Source organism: Castor canadensis, chromosome 16 (genome assembly GCF_047511655.1).
Source record: "Castor canadensis chromosome 16, mCasCan1.hap1v2, whole genome shotgun sequence".
Classification (NCBI taxonomy): domain Eukaryota; kingdom Metazoa; phylum Chordata; class Mammalia; order Rodentia; family Castoridae; genus Castor; species Castor canadensis.
The window spans coordinates 46676329-46694806 of record NC_133401.1 but is presented as its reverse complement, the minus strand read 5'-3'; the positions used below and the strand labels follow the sequence as shown (position 1 = coordinate 46694806).

The 18478-nt window shown below is 41.4% G+C and overlaps 1 protein-coding gene across 4 annotated transcripts in view; it reads right to left on the bottom strand.

The window, feature by feature from the left end:
- Nucleotides 1-18478, bottom strand: part of Kcnn2 (potassium calcium-activated channel subfamily N member 2) — a 453460-nt gene that overhangs the window by 133832 nt on the left and 301150 nt on the right. For 2 of the 4 annotated variants that reach the window (XM_074056970.1, XM_074056969.1), the window contains 2 exons: nucleotides 2471-2671; nucleotides 356-1626 (listed from right to left, as the gene is read on the bottom strand). In XM_074056970.1, the coding sequence (XP_073913071.1) occupies nucleotides 356-1626; nucleotides 2471-2492 (1293 nt within the window). In that variant the 5' untranslated portion in view covers nucleotides 2493-2671. Of the gene's footprint in view, nucleotides 1-7; nucleotides 36-140; nucleotides 160-355; nucleotides 1627-2470; nucleotides 2672-18478 lie in introns of those variants that run through there. The other 2 variants (XM_074056972.1, XM_074056971.1) reach the window with 2 other exon arrangements.

Here is an 18478-nt window from a genome sequence, read left to right as displayed (position 1 = left end):
TCCGCACCATCACCCGCTGATGCCTCACTCAACCCGAAAGGAAGTTCCTCCAGAGTTCAAGCACTGAGGGTCGACAAGGGCCTCCTACACTGGGTCACCAGACAGGAATACACATGTTTTCCCCCACCGACTCCCAGTACCCCTTATTTAATGTGCCCCGGAAGCGCCGGGCACTCTGGGCGCCCCAAGAACTTTGGCCACACGCGGAAAGGTTCTCTCCCCGAGTTGCTAGCCAACTAGGGGCGCGCGTCCCAGCCGCGCTCGCTGCTCTCGCAAAGCGTAGGGTTCCCTCCCGCGCGCAACCCATCCACTGGCGCCCCGCTCTAGGACAGCGGACAAGGGTTCGAGCCCATACCTTGTCGTAGGCGCCCCACGACAGCTCGGTCTCGATGACCATGACCACAATGCCGAACATACCGAAGATGAGCGCATAGTCACTGAGCCGCTTGCGCTTCTCGAACAGGGCGCGCCGGTGGCCCAGCTTGTAGCCGATGTTCTGGTTCTTCTTTTTGGTGGACTTGGTGCCACTGCTGCTGCCATGCCCACTGCCGCTGCCGCCGCCTCCAGTGCTGCCTCCGCCGCCGGCTCCGTAGAGCGCCAGGTTGTTGGAGTTGTTGTGCTCCGGTTTAGACACCACGATCTCCGGGGCTGAGGACGAGGCAGCGGCGGCGGCAGCGGCTGCAGACGGGGAGGACGCGCCACCACCTCCTCCGACGGACGCGGGGGGCTGCAGGGGCTGAGCCTCAGAGTCCATCTCGTGCAGGTTCCGGCGGGACGCGCTCAAGTTGCTGAGCGGCCGCATGACGCCCCCGTTATACCTGCAGCTGCTCATGGCTATTTCGGTGAAGGGGTTGCTCTCGCGGCGCGCCTGGGGCTGGTGGTGCTGGTGGTGGGAGTGGTGGTGGTGGTGTGAGAGCGGGGGCCCCGAGCCCAGGCTGCCGAGGCTGCCTGTGGGGCTGGCGGCGGGCTGCAGGCTGTGGCACTGGTGGTACTGGGAGGCGGACGCGGGCTGCTGCGCGTACTGCTGCCGGAGCGCACTGGCATGGCTGGACGGCGTCAGCTCGCTCACATTGAGCTGGCTGCCCCGGCGCGACGAGCAGCAGCAGCAGCACGACGAGCCCGACAGTGGCGAGGAGGTGCGGGTCCGGAAGGCGCCGCCGGGCGAGGAGGTGCGGAGCAGCAGGGACAGGTTATCCCCCGCCCCCGCCCCCGCCGCCGGGGCACCGGAGGAGGCGCAGCTGTTGCACCGGAGGCATGGGCTGCTGCCGCCGCTGCCCGGCTGCTGGTGCGCGAGGTGCGGATGGTGGTGAGGGTGCGGGAGGGGCGCAAAGGGCGGGCACGGCTTGTCCTGGCTCTGTGGCTGCTGCTGGCAATGCAGGTGTGAGGAGCGCGGCGGCGGTGGCGGCTGCTCAGGGAAGAAGCCGCGCTGGAACTGCAATGGGGTTTCCATGTCAGGGCTGTTAAAGCTGCAGGGAGACCAGGCGGTGGTGCACCCTGCGCAATGCGTTATGGTCGGGAGCGGGGACTCCTGCTGCTGGTGCGAGGAAGGGCCCATGCCGGCTCCGGTAGAATCCAGGCGGCGAGTCCGATTGGTTGATCGCACCAAAACAATGGGCATGACATCACCTGCGGGGACCGAGACTGAGTTTGCGGCGCGCGCGGCTTAGGGGAATGTGTGTGTGTGAGAGAGAGAGAGAGAGAGAGAGAAGTGGGGAAGGGAGTCTGTAGAATGAAACCCCAGGGGTCGCAGGTCGGGTGGGGATTCCACGAACTGGATCGATTCGGGGCCCCCCCTGAGCATTACCCGGGATGCAAACGCCACCGCCCCCCAAACACACACACACACACACACACACACACAGTCAGGCTGGAAAAAGAGGTTCCTTTCTCTCTCCCGTGCCGCCGCCCCTTGGCTGGGGCCGGACGCGCTGCGGGGATCACTGGGCCCTGGTAATGCAGCACGACTGCCCCCCACACACACCAGTCTGTGGGACAGGCGCCGAGAGACATCCAGATCGCTCTTTTGCCCTCACGCCTCATAAGGCTGTACAACAGCAGCGCCCGCCTCTCCGGGATCGTCCCGCCGAGAGTAGGCTGCAGCCTATCCGCCAAGTAATTGCGGGGTCCCAGGTTTTGGGGGAGCAAATGTTTGGCGCCAGTGCATCAACAGGAAAGGGGCAACCTCAGGCCTGCTGCTGGCTTGGCCGCTGTGGGATCGGCGCAGACCCCGCGCGGGGATGTGTCCCGAAGCCGGGATTGGCTGTGCTGGCTGTCGCCGGAGTGCGCTGCGCTGCGCTGCGGCGCGGGGAGGGTTAACCGCCTCGGCGCCAGGGCCAGAGGAGGGAGGGAAGGAGGGGGTGGGGGCGGGGCCGGAGGAGGGGATCCCCCTCCGTCCGCGGGAGGCGCCCGCGCGGGCTTCCCGGGTCCCCCTGGCGGGGGCGGAGGGCTTTCCCCGCTCCCGCCCGCTCACACTTGCGCCTGCTGCGGAACATGAGGGGCTGGCGCCCCCGGCCGCCGCGTCCCGGCTCCGGTGCTCAGGCCCTGCTGCAACCCGGGTGGGTGGGTCCGAGGGCTTCTCCCGCCGTGGAGAGGAGGCTTGCTCGAGGGTCTGGGGGCTGCTCGGCCCTCGCCGACTACTAGCTCCTCTGCTCTGCCTCTCCCTCCTCCTCACCTGCAGCACAGACAAAGCAAAGGCGGGTCACCAATGTGCCAAGCTGGAGCATCTTCCTGGCCCAGCCCTTGCTTGCAGCAGCGGGTGGGAATTTATTCACAATACCTCGGGCTGAGCCATCCCTGCCCGGGGACAGCAAAAGCTTTGCTGGGCTTGGGTGTGATGATCTTTTAGTAAACCAATAAAAAAATACACTTGGAAATTTGCCGTGCGAGGCTGTTCTCTTGGGCGATATGCTGGCTAACACTGAGTGGAGGGGCTCCATTGGAGGGTTCTTTGTTACATTGTTGCATCTCCATCTTAAGTCTACATTTGGATTTCTCTGTGAATTGACGTTCCCAGTCTTCCTCACAAAAGAAAGAGACGAAAGTGGTCAATTGAATATGGGTTTTCATTTTAAGTTGTAATTTTAAAGCATGATTTTGTTCATGATGGAGATTATAATAAATTAGACTAGGAAATTGGAGTGAAAGCCGATCGCCCTCATTAACTAATTGGAATTCTCAAGTGGATCCAATTTCTTGATATTCTACTCTGCAGCTGCCCTAAAGTTGCTTACCTGGTACCTGCTTCTAAGTCTGTGTTTGGCGTGTGTGTGTGTGTGTGTGTGTGTGTTTCAATATCATTGAGTGAATAATTTATTTTAGAATATTCTTTGGCCATGTGTTAAACAATTTTAATTTCTTGTACATGCATGTAAATAGGTTCACAAGGAAAAAGGGGAAATTCGCTTTTACTCCCATTGTCCTTGACATGAAATATGAGTGATAGCGTCAGAAGGAGAATTTCTCAGCCAAGAAAATAATTTTAGTGCCTAAAAATCAGAGAAGGCATTCTTATACATCTATTACAATTTTTTGTTTGTTTTTAAATCTCCAAAGGGGGAAATTAATAAAATGTTTAGAATAACGGAATGCCTTGAATTTGCAGGACAGCTGAGCAGACATTCCATGAATGGTGTGGTAAGAAGGAGGATTAAAAACAATTCTATGAGTAAGATTAATTTAAAATGAAAGCTTCCAAATCAGGCTTACTCACCTTCTAGCCTGAAGAAACAACTCGAGCACAAAAGCCATTAAACATTAAGTTGTACTCTTTTCACAAATTATACTGCCCTCTCCCACTTGCTCTATACAGCTATTGAGTAAAAATGTTTAATTCATCCTTATAAATCTAAATATTTCAAAGAAGCATACGGTAAATTAATGTTTTCATCAGCTGTTCATAAATGTAGCTGAAAGATTTCATGGACCAACCCCCCCTCCCCAATATCACAGTAGTTGTTACCAGTGTTGATGTCAAGTTCTAGAGTTACTAAAATATAATGAAAATAAAAACCACATCCCCGGGGGACAAACAGACTTTCTCAAATACAAATTCAAGACTGAGGCTCCAGAAACAAAATAGCAGGGGGAAAAATAATTGATTCTTTTGCTATGTATACTTCTATACCTTAGCATGGGGTTAGTTGCAATGTCATATTCACTTAGAAACAAAGAGTGCTAAGTAAAGCTTAAGGCACTGCTGCCTGTACCTGCTTCTCACTTCTCTGAATGAGGGTGTAGAGGAAGAGAGAATGTGCAAATTACAGAAGAAAACAGAAATTGGGTCTATGGCATGAAGACTATCAGAACACCAAAACTCAGGTTAACAACAGATATTTTCAGAAGATATTTTGGAAAAGCTCATAAAATAATGTAATAATGTGAAACTGGCTGTGGCTAGAGAGACAGGAGAACCAATCAGACATTTGTCCTTAAAACCTTCCTATTAAGGAGTCAACTAACCACACACATTCAAAACCTCTTCTTGCTAATAAATGTCTGCATTTCGAGAGTGTGGGGAACCTCTATCAGCATGATGACAAAAGACCACAAGATTAAAAGCCCAACAACTATGTGTTTCATTTTTAGTCCGAATCATAATTTGAAGACAGGAGTCCTTTTAAGTTCTTTTCAAGATTTCCCTTTAAAAAAAAAAAACACGATTTTTAAGATTATATGTAGACTATCACAGTATGTATACCATAACTTTGTGGGGTTTCTTCCTGCGTAGGCTTGTGAGGAGATAATATGTAATGTTAAGCATTTGGAGCAACAAAGACAACACTCTTCAATGTGGACAATGCTTTGCACATAGCAGATGTTCCTATGTATCAGAGTGGGAAGGGAAGGCACAAAGGAGGAAATAAAGAACTCCAAACCAGGACCAGCAACTTCCAGTGATAAGCTTTCAGAAAATGACATTTGCTTCTCTTTCTTCTATTAAGGCATTTAACTGTTAGAATTTCCCTAGATTAACACCAGAGGTCATGCTTATCCACAAAATGCACTTGAACTCTAATCAGTTAAAAACCACTATTTCTGGCATCATTTTTTTTTGCCACAACTTGTAATTGTTTTTTCTTATGCTCTACAACAATGGCTTTCCTATATGTGGTATGTCAAACACAATACACATACATATACACACACCAAACATGTACACTTTCTTAGGCTTCCCAAGCCACAGAGGTCATGTAATTTGCACTCTGGTCCCTTATTTTATTCAGATTTGCATTGCGCCACTGTTTATCATCATCTTCATCCTAGGACTTATTTGTCTATATCATCTCTCTTTGTTGTTCCTTAAAAAAGCAGGCCTCTCTTGAATGTGGGCATTTTTGGTGATTTTCAAAGTCAGTCAGAACAGGTCAGGCACCTGTGGCGTCTGTTTCCCACATTGGGTAGTCTGAGAAAAATGTCCACTGTCCTACAAAGTAAATGCTTTTCTGACATTCACTTTTTTCAGTGCCTGGCTGACTTGATTATTTGGTGGTGCCAAACGTAAAGGTTGTGATAAGATATGGTGTCTCTGAACTTATTTCCTTAGCCACAAGTCTAAGTTGAGACTCAGATCAATTGTAGTTTAGCACAACAATTCCATGAAAAAGTCCTGATTTCTATATCACGTATTACCCTAAGGTCATAGAAATATACTGTATTTGAAGAAAATAAAATAATGATCATAGGTGTTCTTATACTTCTAAATGATAATTATTGTATCAAGCCTAAATCAGCCTATTTCATCAATGATAGCCTTATTAATTTTCATCAATACTTCCATTTTCCAGAGACTAATGATCACATTGGGTCTAGCCATTAATGTCATTAAACTTTCCAAGTTTTTTCCAAGTTGCTCCCTACAACCTGGTTTCCTACCACTTCTCTGCTGATTAGCATATGTATAAAAGTCTTGTCAATGCCGGCAAAACACAGAAAGGAAAATCATACAAATTTTGCTAGAATTGAACTTGAGTTATTAAATGAGTAAACAGCTTGAAATTATTGTAGATGATAAGCTTATTTTTCATGAAATATGTAGATTTCATGAACAAATATCCCTTGGCAGATAGAAACAAAATCTAGAAAATCATTTTTTTTGAAGTGTCAGCAAGGATTTATTTAGCTAGAGTAGGGAGAAGTGATGAAAACAAAAAAGGAGGAGAAACACTTCTGACTCCCCACACAGGAAATGGGAGTAAAGATTCAAACATGGAGGCTCTTGTTTGCATCTTTATACTTTTTGAGCTGGGGAAATATGGGTTTTTTTTTTTTAAAGACTTGATGGCTTTTTTTGTCGTTGTTAATAATTCAGTTTCTCATGGGTTATTTTATTTTGAGATGGGGTGCCTATGCTATACAAGGTGAGTACAATGTCTTTAGAAAGGAAAAGCCAGACATCAACCCAACCTTCTGAGTCTGTGTGGAGTGGGGTTTCACTCTGCCAACTTTTCCAGCAGCAGAAGAATAACCGGTGGATTGCTTCCACTTATGCAGGAACACACAGCAATGGCCTATCATTAGCAGAACCTGCCTCTGAGCAGCCTAGTGAGTGTTTCCTTTTTGGTTTCCATGATCTTAGTATTGTCCTCTTGTGGACTTCATTTCATCAACAGAAAAATTTGTGTAAAACAAATGTGAAGAAAATGGCAGTGTTGGATGCCTGCAGGTCCAAGGTGCCCAATCAAAAAATATAAATACATTTTTTAAAACACAGATCCTTATATATTTATTCAGCATGTCTACAGTCTTCTGCCTACTTTTCTGCCAGCCTGGGCATTTCTTATTTTTGGTAAAATGCATAATAAAAGTGGAGGACCAATGAGTTGGCACTAGCAAATGCCATCTTGTCTTTTTACGTAAGAAGTGAGAAGGAGCAAGTTCTAGCTCTTGGCCCAGTGACTCAGGACCTTGTCTGCAGTCCTGCATGGATCCAGCCTGGCTGTTGAGCAGTTCTGCATTTTGGCACTGTTCTGTTCTCACTGTCTGTCCCTTTAAGCCAACAGTGAGGGGACCGGGGAAGGAAGCCAGGCCCTTAGCCACAAAGAGAGAAACCAGTGTCTCACAGCTAGGGTAAAGAGTCAGCAAAAATGGGGCCAAAGATAATATAAAACCAGCACCAAATAGACCAAAACTTCCACTTGGTGACCACAGAAGTTCTAGGATTGCTCATTGCCACAACACAGGAGAAGAGAAGTTCTCAAAAACTTAATTTTCATCTGAAATCCAATGTAGTTTTTCTTCCCTTTCTCCTTCCTGACAAGGTTAGAGTCCACCCTGTATTGCCACTTTTCTCTCTTTTCCTATCGAAGTACTATAAATGATATTCCTACCTTATTCATCAACACTTTATGGTTCCATATTTTCCTTTTTATAAGTATGCTTCTTGCAAAGTATGCTTATAAACTCTATCACTCTTTTTCATATTCATATTGTCCCCCTTTCTAGGAGTATTTGTAAGTTCCCATCTCCTAATAATTGTTTAAGCATAGGAGAAAGTCGTGCCCAGTTATTTAAAGGGGAAAAGAACAATCTGTTAAACTGGATTAAATATACAATGTCAGGGCTGGGGCAGTGGATCAAGTAGTAGATTGCCTAGGCAAGCAAAAGCCAGGTTCAGGCCCCAGTGTCACCAAAACAAAACAAAAATCCAAAAACATAACAATGTCATAAGCAAAGAAACACTAGAAGTGCTAATACATTGTCAAGGTTTTCATACTTGTCCTCATCCAGGAAGTTTTTCTTAAAAAATGACTGCAATTCAGTATTGTTGCTGTTTTATAGCAATAGGTTCTTCAGTTTTTTGTTCTATCTTGATTATTAATATGCAATGAATATCTATTTGCTACAAACTTATACAGATTATACATCAGGAAAAAACCCAACAGATAGATGTTAAACAAAAGTAGTGAGAAAAATGTATTATATGACAAGGTGTTTTGCCCTCACTGCTTAGAGTGAGTCTTCTTCCAAAATGTTCTCATGAGTTAAAACAACTGGACATTTCCTTTCACAAGTCAGACTTATTTCTTGGCTCATATAACTGGGAATATAATTAGGAAAGACTTCGGTGTCATTTGATCAAGAGATTAAGACCAGCTACTCTGCTTGGATATCTTCTCATCATTGTCCTCCTTCATGTGACCTGGCTTAATCCTCAAGCTAACTTGTCTCTTCACAGCAGGCATACTGTGCAGTTCTAGACTTCATATCTGCACCCGCACCATGCACACATCAGAGGGAAGCAAGCCATCCTTTCTCCCGACAAAGAAACAATTTTCTACACATGTCTAATTGACACAGTTTAATTTACTATGCTTAAAAATGGCTCAAGCGTGATATGACAGGAACTCCCACAAAACACAGAATATGGGTAAACAGAAATTATTCAAAAGAACCAAATCACAATTCTGAAATTGAAAAGTGCAATATCCACAATGAAAAGTTCACCAGGGGTCTCAGCAATGGATTTGAACTGGCAGAAAAAGAATGAATGAATGCAAAGACCAGACATAGAAGAAAGAAGAAAGAAAAATGCACAAAGCCAGCAGGAAAGCATAAGATGGCACCAACAGGCCATGAAAAAGAAGACCGATAGAGGAAAGAGGAAAATGGAACAGAAAAAAGACTTAAGTAATGCTCAAAAGTTTCCAAATTTGAGGAAAAACATTAATATAACTATGCTAAAAGTCCGGCAAAGTTCAAGGAGAACAAACATGAAACAACCCATACCAGATGTGTCATAATTCAAAAAGTTCAAAGTCAAAGGAAAAATCTGGGGACTGGCAAGAGAAAACTTGCAAGCCAAGAATGAGGGCCCCCAGTAAAGTTAACAGCTGACTTCACACCATCCCCATTGTTGACTAGTATTCATGAGCCAAGAAGGAAGAGGAGGAGGAAAGAAGAGGAAAGGAGAGGAGGGGAGGGGAAGGGAGGGGAGGGAAAAACCTGCTAACTAAGAATGTTGTATCTAGTACCAGTACCAAACATGACTTCAAAAAACATAAAACAGAATTTGTTACTCACAAAACTTATGTAAAAGAATTTCTAAGAATGTTTCAGGCTGAAAGCAACATGGATAGCAACCTGAAACCACATGAAAAGCTGTGTCAGTAAAGGTAATTATATTGGCATTATTACAAACAGTCTAATTGCATCATCTTTTCTCTTTCTCCTAACTAAATTAAAAATACATTTCATAAAGTAATAAATATAAATTCTGCTGTTGGGTCTATAATATAGAAATGTGATACATTTGACATTACAGCACAAAGGAGAAGGTAAGAGCCGAGATGACAGCGGAGGATAACTTGACAGGAGGAAGTGAAGAAGACCAGTAAATAAGAAGATTGATATGATAAACCTTACAATCTCTCAGATTTTAAAAGTAAAATTATTTAAAGTAATTGTAATATTATATTAATGAGGTAGACCATACACAGCAATAATGGAATAAAAGGTGATAAAAGACTAGATGTCTTTAGAAATATTTCTACATTTTACTAAAATTAAATTAGGATAAGTTAGAAATAGTTTGTGATAAGTTACAACATATATTGCAAGCCCTAGAGAAATTCTAAGACAAGAACACAAAAATTTTAGAGCAGAATCACTAAAGGAATCAAAATGTGACAGTAGAAAATATTGGCCTCGTGCAAGAAAGCAGGAAAGAATAAAGAGAGCAACAAAAAAAGACATTAAAAACAAGAATAAAATCAGAAACATTAATATCACTAAATGTGAATGTGTCCAATAGTTCAAATGAAAGGCAGAGGTGGTGGGACATAATATTTTAAAAATACAACACGTGCCATGCTCAGGAGATAAACTTTAGGTACAAAGATAGAAATAGGTTGGAAGTTAAAAGACATGTCATGTTTAACAACAGCCATAAGAGAACTGCAGCAGGTATACCAGTAAGAGTCAAAATAGACTTTAAGGACAAACGTTAAATCTAGAAACAAAGGAGGAAATTTTATGACAAAGTTTTGATCCATCAGGAAAAATAACCATTATAATTACATATGTGTATAGCAACAGATCTGGAAAATACACAAAGCAGAACTGACAGGACTGGGGGACGATTAGACAGATAGTTTAATAATTATAGTTGGAGACTTCATATTCTACTTCCAAGAATGGTTAGAACAGTTGTGCAGATCAACAACGGTACAAATGACTTTAACAACACTATAAACCCACTGGACCTAATAAACATTTGCTGAATACTCCACCTAACAACTGCAGAATGCACTTTTTTGTCAAGCACACAGGGAATATTCTTCAGGATAGACTATGTAGTCAGCCCTAAAATAAGCTTCCATAAAATTAAAAGGATTAAAATTATACTAAGTATGTTATCAGAGCACAATGGAATCAAATTAGAAAATTAAAAACGAAATTTGTGAAATTCACAAATGCGTGGAAATAAAACAGCATTCTCTTGAGTAATTAATTTTAAAAAAGGGATTGCAAAGGGAATCAGAAAATACTTACAAGTAAAGACAAAACCTATAGCATATATCTAAAGTAGTCCTTACAGGTAAATTTATAGCTATCCATGCTTACATTGAAATAACAGGAAATATCTGAAATCAATTAAGTAATGTATTACCTTAAGAAACTGAAAAAGAAGTACCAACTAAGCCAGGTAGAAAGTATTATAAATACTGGACTGGAAATTAATGAAATAAAAGACAGAAAAACAGCGAAGTCAGTGAAAACAAAAGTTCTTTGAAAAAAGTCAGCATAATTGACAAACTTTTAGCTAGGCTGATTGGGGATAAAAAAAGAGAAGAAAAATTACTAAAATCCAGAAATAAAAGATGTCCCTACCAATCTCACACAAATTAAAACAATTTTGACACTCATATGAATAATGATTTGCCAATAAATTGATGACTTGGATGAAATAAGCAGGCCCTAGAATGACTCAAACTACCAAATCTTACCAAAAATTAAATAGAAAGCTTGAATAGGTTCTAAAATGAAGTGATTGGATTTGTAATTTTAAAAATTCCCATGAAGAAATGACCTGGGGTAGGTGGATTCATTGGGAGAATTAGTATAGTAAAGAGTAATTAACATAATTCCTCACAAACTCTTCCAGAAAATAGAAAAGGAAGAAGCCCTTCTCAACTTATGACACCTGTGTTACCTACTCTGACACCAAAACCAAAGACAGCACAAGAAAACTACAGACTGATATCACTTACGAATGCAGAAGCAAAATTCTTTAACAAAATACAATCTAACTACAGCACTAACTGTACAAAAAATATTATATACTGTGGTCACAACCAAATAGGATGGAAGGAAAGGTTGGTTTAACATTGGAAAATCAGAGTGTAGTACAATAAATCAATGAGGATCGATACAATAAAGGAGGAGATCCACATAACCATCTCACTAGAGAAGAGCATTGGACAAACCCACAATGCTTTCATGGTAGACAAGCTATATTCTTAGGAACAGTAAACAGAATATTAGGACTTCCTCAACCTGGTCATCCACCAAAAAACCCACTGGTGTTTGATAAAGACAGAAGGCTTTCCTCTTAACATCAGAAACAACACAACAATGTCTGTAGGAAGTTCTAGCCAGTGCAATCAGGCAAGGAAAAGAAAAAAAAGGTTCCAAGCTGGAAAGGAAGGAATCAAACTGCCTATTCACATGGTTATAGATATATATTTGTGTGTGTATGTCTATATGTATGAATGTGTGTGAATATACATAAATAGAGGTAGACAGAGAGATACAGAGAAAATCCTAAGGAATCCAGCAAAATAAAATATTAAAACTAAGAAATAGGTTCATCAGATTTCTAGATCCCAGGTCAGTAAATGCAAATCAATTATATTTGTATACACTAGCAATGAACAATCCAAATACAAATTTAAAAATGATTCCAAGTGCAATATCATAAAAAGAATAAATTAATTAGAAACGTATAACAAAAGTGCAAACATGGGCCCAGTGTGGTTGTACATGTTTGTAATCCTAGCAACATAAGAGGTGGAGATAGAGGATCGCAGTTTGAGGCACCTCTGACAAAAGCTAGCAACTAAGAATAATGGCTCACACCTATAATTCCAGCTACTTGAGAAGTGGAGGTGGGATGATAGAGGTCTGAGGTTGACCCATTTTTTTTTTTTTAAGCCAGAGCCCCTATCTGAAAAACAGAAAAGCAAAAGAAGCAGGTACAGCTCAGGTGGTAGAGAGCTTGCCTCGCAAAGCCCTGAGTTCACTTCCCAGTACTGCCAACAAAAAGTGCAAAACTCACATTATGGAACTAAAAATATTGTTGAAAGAAAGTAAAGAAGACATAAGTAATTGGAGAGATAATTCATGCTCACAAAGCGGAAGATTAACTTTTTAAAATACAGGTTCTCCCTATGTTGCCCAGGTTGACCTTGAACTTGTGATCCTCCTGTCTCAAGACTTAGTATTTTTAAAATGTCACTATTCCCCAAACTGAATTACAGATTCAATCAACTATCCATCAAAATCTGAGCTTCATTTCTGAAATTGACAAACTGATTCTAAAATTCACATGAAAATGCAAGTAGCCCAGAATAGACAAAACAATTGTAAAAAGAATGAAGGAGAAAGAAGAAGAAAGTTAATATAAAGCTGCAATAATAAAGGTGGTGTGGTACTGGCATCAGGATAGACATGTAGATCAATATAATAGAATTGAGAATCAAGAAGTAAACCCTTATACTTGTGGTCAATTGACTTTTGAGAATGGAACCAATGTAACTCCATAAAAGATCGGATAGTTCTTTAAAAAATGGAGCTAGCAAAACTGGATATCCACATGCAAAGAAAAAAAAATGAATCTGGACCCTTTCCTTATGCCATATTAAAAAATAAGAAATTGAATGTAAGAACAAAATGATAAAACTCATAAAAGAAAGTATGTACGTCACTGTGACCTTGGGTTTGGCAATAGTTTCTTAGGTATGACACTAAAACCATAACTACAAAAGAAAGAGAGAGAAAAATTGGACCTCATCAAAATTAAATACGTTTGTGTTTCAAAGGACACCATCAAGAAAGTGAGAAGACCATCAAGAGAATGGTAGAAAATATTTACACACACAGATGTGACAAGGGACATAACTCTTAAACTCAATAATAAAAGAATAACCCAAAGTCAGAGTCTCTGAACCAATGTTTCTCCAGATATCAAAAAGCCAATGGCACATGAAAACCAATGCATGACACTGGCCACTAGAGAAATACAAACCAAACCCACAATAAGACACTATTTCACACCCAGCCAAATGCCTGTACTCAAAAAGACATGAAGACCAATGCAGTGGTTCATTTCTATAATAACATGTACTTAGGAGGCTGAGATTGGGAGGTTAAGACTCCCTTCCAACAAACAGCTAGGTATGGTGGCAGGTGCCTGTCATCTCAGCTATGCAGGAAGCATAAATAAGAAAATTGTGGTCCAGAAGGGCCCAGGCATAAGCACAAGACCCTATTTAAAAAATAACTAAAGCAGAAAGGGCTGGAGGCATGACTCAAATGTTACAGTGCCTGACTAACAAGCACAAGATCCTGAGTTCAAACCCTAGCAGATAAAAACAGATAGGGTTTGGTGAAATCTGAAACACCATACACTGTTGGTGAGGACATAATATGGTCTTTGGAAAACAATTTGACAATTTCTAAAAAAAAAAAAAGTATTAAACATAAAGTTACCATTATCACTTAGCAATTTGACTTCTAGGCATATACTCAAGAGAAATGAAAAATATACATCCACGCAAAACCTTTACATGAGTGTTCACAGTGGCATGGTTTATCATGGCCCAAAAAGTGGAAATATTCATGTCCATTAACTGATGAATGTGTAAATAAAATGTGGACTGTACAATGGGATATTATCCATCAGCAAAGTGAAATGAATACTGATAAAAGCTACAATATGGATGGATCTTGAAAACACATGGACAAAAGCCAAAGGCTATGTATGCATTCTATGACTCCCTCTATAGGAAATGTCCAGAAGAAGCAAGGCTGACTGCAGATAAAAACTTTTATTAGTGGTTGTCTAGGGCTCAGAGGAAGCAAAGCACAAACCAGCCACTATTATTCGGTACAATAGTTCTTTTTTTAGTTTGATGAAAATATTTTAAAAGTCATTGTTGTGATGATTTTACAACTCTGTGAATATAATAAAAACCACTGATTTTTACACTATATTTATGGATTGTATAGTATGTGAGTTATATCTCAAGAAAGTTGTTTAAAGTGAAATGAAAAAACAATAAAACTGAATGCCAACTTAAAATGAGTCCTGGTGAGGCAGCCTGTACTGTATAAAGGAGTAAAGGGAGGGATAGGAAAAAGGTCTCCCAGATGGCATCACTACCACCTGCATCTCCTAGGCAGTTTACAGCATTTGAGGATTGAAGATTTTTTCTTCTGAGACTTCAGCTAAATGATTTGTAAATCCCCATAGTATAATGATGCAATGAATAAACTAAGAAGAATTTCAGCACATGAGCTGTGACATTTTTATTTTAATTGTGGAATTTAGAGTTCTCTAAATGACGCAAGTAGTAGAACAAGGATATTTTGTACTCAGTTCCATAGTTAAAAACTGCAGTCATTCATTGCACCTAATGGAAACTGTTGAGAAGTCCAACAAAAGCATTCTCTGAAGATGCCTGGTACTGGCCCCTTCTGGTAACTGATAAAGTTTCTCTATAACCTCTTAGTTATCCTGTCACTCTGTGGCACCTCTGATGCATGCATATGGTGTCTTGGAATAGAGGTCATAGTGGCTATGAGTGGCAGTTTTGCAGGTCTAGGTTCTCAGTTTTCAGGGCAGGCAATGAACGTGTTCCCCACCTTTGAAGTCCACATCTTAAAGGACCCAACAGCCAACAATGCATACAACAGGCAGGCACCGTATATGTGGTGGGCGTCTCATTTAGGAGGTAGGTGTCTCGTTTGATATTGACAAGTGACTGTAGCACCAGGAACAGATTGCTTAAATGCTCATTTCAAAAAAGACTGCAAGGGAGTGAGGCCCTTTCGGGTAAGAATTGTCTCAGGGATGGATGTGGAGGGAAACTGAGGAAGGGAATGCTTTGAAGTGGTTCATAATTCCCATCCACTTCCCTTTCTTTCATCAAGAACTAATTTTCTCTTCTTTTTTTGTTATTGTTGTTGCTTTTTGTGTCTGATCTTAGCCAAAGTTAAGGTCATGTTGTTATTTACGTTTACTAAATACTTTTAAGAGTGAAAAACCTTTTTAGTGGTCTCATAGACAAATGGAAAATGATGTAGGAAAACAGAATACTTTATTTCCAAGGGTAAATTATAGGAAGTATATCAAACTTGTGAAATAAGATTAATCAAAAAGATTTTATTACTCTTGTATTTCTTTTGCAGGAAGAAACTGACACATGAATATTTTCTTTCATAAAGGCTAGGTACTATATTCTTTTATACTTTGTTTTTTCACTTAAAATATCTTGAAAATGTCTTGATATGAATCTCTCTTTCCCACTCTTCTTATGGGTATGTAGTCTTTCATCCTGTGGGCATACCATTGTTCACTCAAACTCTGTCCTCTATTGGGGCATCTAAATCATTTCAATGCTTTGTAGTACAAAAATGCTAGAATAAATAACTTTGTTCATACGTATTTTCTTACCTTCAAGGTAGAAATCCTAGAGGTGGCCCTCACAGAGAAAACTGTGAGTGCATATATAGTGTCTCCTTGGTTAGTTGTTCATAAATAAGTCATGCCTGGTCTAGTAGATTTCTTGGCTTTCCTTCCTCAGTCAAGCCTCTTTAAATGGGCTATAATTTTTCTGTGGCAATTTACAATCTTGGTTCTTTCACATGTAGCATAAAATTTGGCCTTGTCTGAAGAAAGGTCTGGCCTTTGTACCCTGGGTCCTAGGAGGTGACCTCTGAACCCTTAGACTCTCCCAAGTGTTACTCATGATGGTTCCTCAGCCACACCTCACAGATTAGGTTAAGGATGTGTGATGGTAAAGCTTGATGGTTGACCTGACTGGATTGAGAAGCACCTATAAGATTATTGAAGCACACTTCTGAGTGTATCTAAAGGGGGGTGGATGACCTGCCTGAATGTGGGTGTAACCAGTAGGTAGGGGTCCTGGGGGTCCTGGGTAGAATAAAAGGGAAAAAAGTATACAGGCATTCTCTCTCTCCTCTCTCTCTCTCTCTCTCTCTCACTTCTTCCTGCCTCTTTCTCTCTCTGCTTCTTGGCTGCCATGGGGGTGAGCTGCTCTGTTCCTCCATGCTCTTTCTACCATCATAGACTGAAACCTTGGACACCATGAGCAAAAATAAATCTTTCCTCCTTTCAAGTTGCTTCTCTCAGGTATTTTGTCACAGTGACCATAAACTGACTAACTCAGGAAGTGATTCGTGGTTGGCCCCTTGAGTCACATATTAGCTGACCTCTGGGGAGAGTGTAGCTGGAGACTGAGTTCCATCACACAGGCAATCAATCAACTCGTCATGTCCATGTAGTGAAGCCCCAATACAACTAAGGACAATAAAGTGGAGATGAGCGTCCCAGGTTGGTAATTCTTAAGAATGTGGTTACATTCAGATACTGGACAGGTTGGCACATCCTGAGGATGTGGAAGTTTTGTGTTTAAAGCCCTCTCAGACCCTATTCTATACTCCTCTTCCTTTCCATCTGTGCATTTCCAGGAATACACAGTTTTCAGTGAGTTCTGTGAGTCCTTCTAGCAAATTATTGAAACCAAGGATGGTTTTGGGAACCCCTCAAACTTGCAGTTAGTCTCAGAAGTCAAGGCTATCTTGGTGACTGGCCCCTCACACTGTAATTAGACCCTAACTCCTTGTATGTGGTTCAGAAACTTGGGCAAAACTGGCAGTGCCCTAAACCTTGCTCTTTGACTAATTCTGGGGACTTGAGCCCTTGTACAGGCTAAACTTTTTAATTTTCTGGGAAGAGACAGAGAGAACTAAATGGCAGTGTTAGCTTCAATTCCAGTGAATGGTTGAAACATGAGCAGCAAACTGGAATCCTCCACTGAAGGCTGAGCAAAAAATGCTCTATTCTTATGAGTTTTTATGAACAGGTGAGGAAGAAAAAAAATCCCTTTATGGAGGCTCCTTTTGTAGGAGAAACTCAATCAGCTAATCCTGTTCTACAGAAAAGCCACTGGAAAATTAAACAGCCTCTAAAAGTACCTAACAGAAGAAACAAGTGGATGTAGTTACTACACACCCATAGGGATTCACTCCTGTCTGTAGGATTGTGGCACTTTCCCTCCTCCACACATACCAACACATACCACACACATACACACACTATACCACACACACCAACACACACATACTCACACATTCATACATCTTTGCTCTCAAGTATCCAGTTTTCAAGTCTTTGTTCTAGATCCAACTGGAGAGAGAAACTTTCTCTCTGCCTACTGATTCTGACTCCATCCCCCTGCCCCTGTCTTTCTACATCCACCTCTCGGGAAAGCAGACATTAAACCCTGTATCTTTTCTCTTCTATGGAAAATTTCAGTGTCCTGTGTGCACCTGGGATTCCATCCATATTCTGCACGTCTCACTTTACAAGGGTCATAGTTTAAAAATGTATTTAAGCCAAGAGTGGTATTGTACTTCACTCATTTCTTCCTGCTCATTACTCATAAGTGATCCCTCAGACTCTCAGTAATTCTGGTGAGTTCCTGGTCCACCATGTATCACATGCTTCAAATAAGACTAAGAAGAAAGAATACTGAGTCAGGTAAATTAACAGTATCAAGACATTAGCCGAGACAACTGATTACTTGAGAAACTAAAGTGAATTTATAAACAAAATTTAATGTGCATTCAGATCCATGCAACATACAAACTCAAAAGACAACTGGGGAGAAGTAGTCTGTCATACATGATTAAGGTCTGATGTTATCCTTGTGTTCACAATGAAACTAATATATGTTCTGATGGTAATCCTGAGTGTCCAAGAAGACTTTAAATTACACACACTATATACTACTTAATAAAACAGGGACACATTCAATGTATTTTTAAAAAATTATCTCCAAAATTATTAAAACAAAAGAATCTTGGGGCTATAACCTTTATTTCAGAATTTTGATTTCTATGAACAATTCTAGATTTCCAAGAATTTACCATAGTGAGTTTGTTATGGCTTTACTGTGGAAACCCTATTATTCGGCCACGTATGGTGGTGACCTAAAACCTAAAAAGAAATTTGTGTGGAAGGAATCCATCCCAACATTCCCCAAAAAATCATCACTCCTATCTCTGGTACCTGTGCCATATGGCTTAGGAGGACTTAGACAATTTCTGTAAATTTTTGGTGGTACTGAAGTTTGAACTCAGGCCTCACACTTGCTAGGTAGGTGCTGAATCACTTAAGCCATACCCCATATCTTTTTCCTTTAGGTTATTTTTTTCTGACAGGGTCTCACACTTT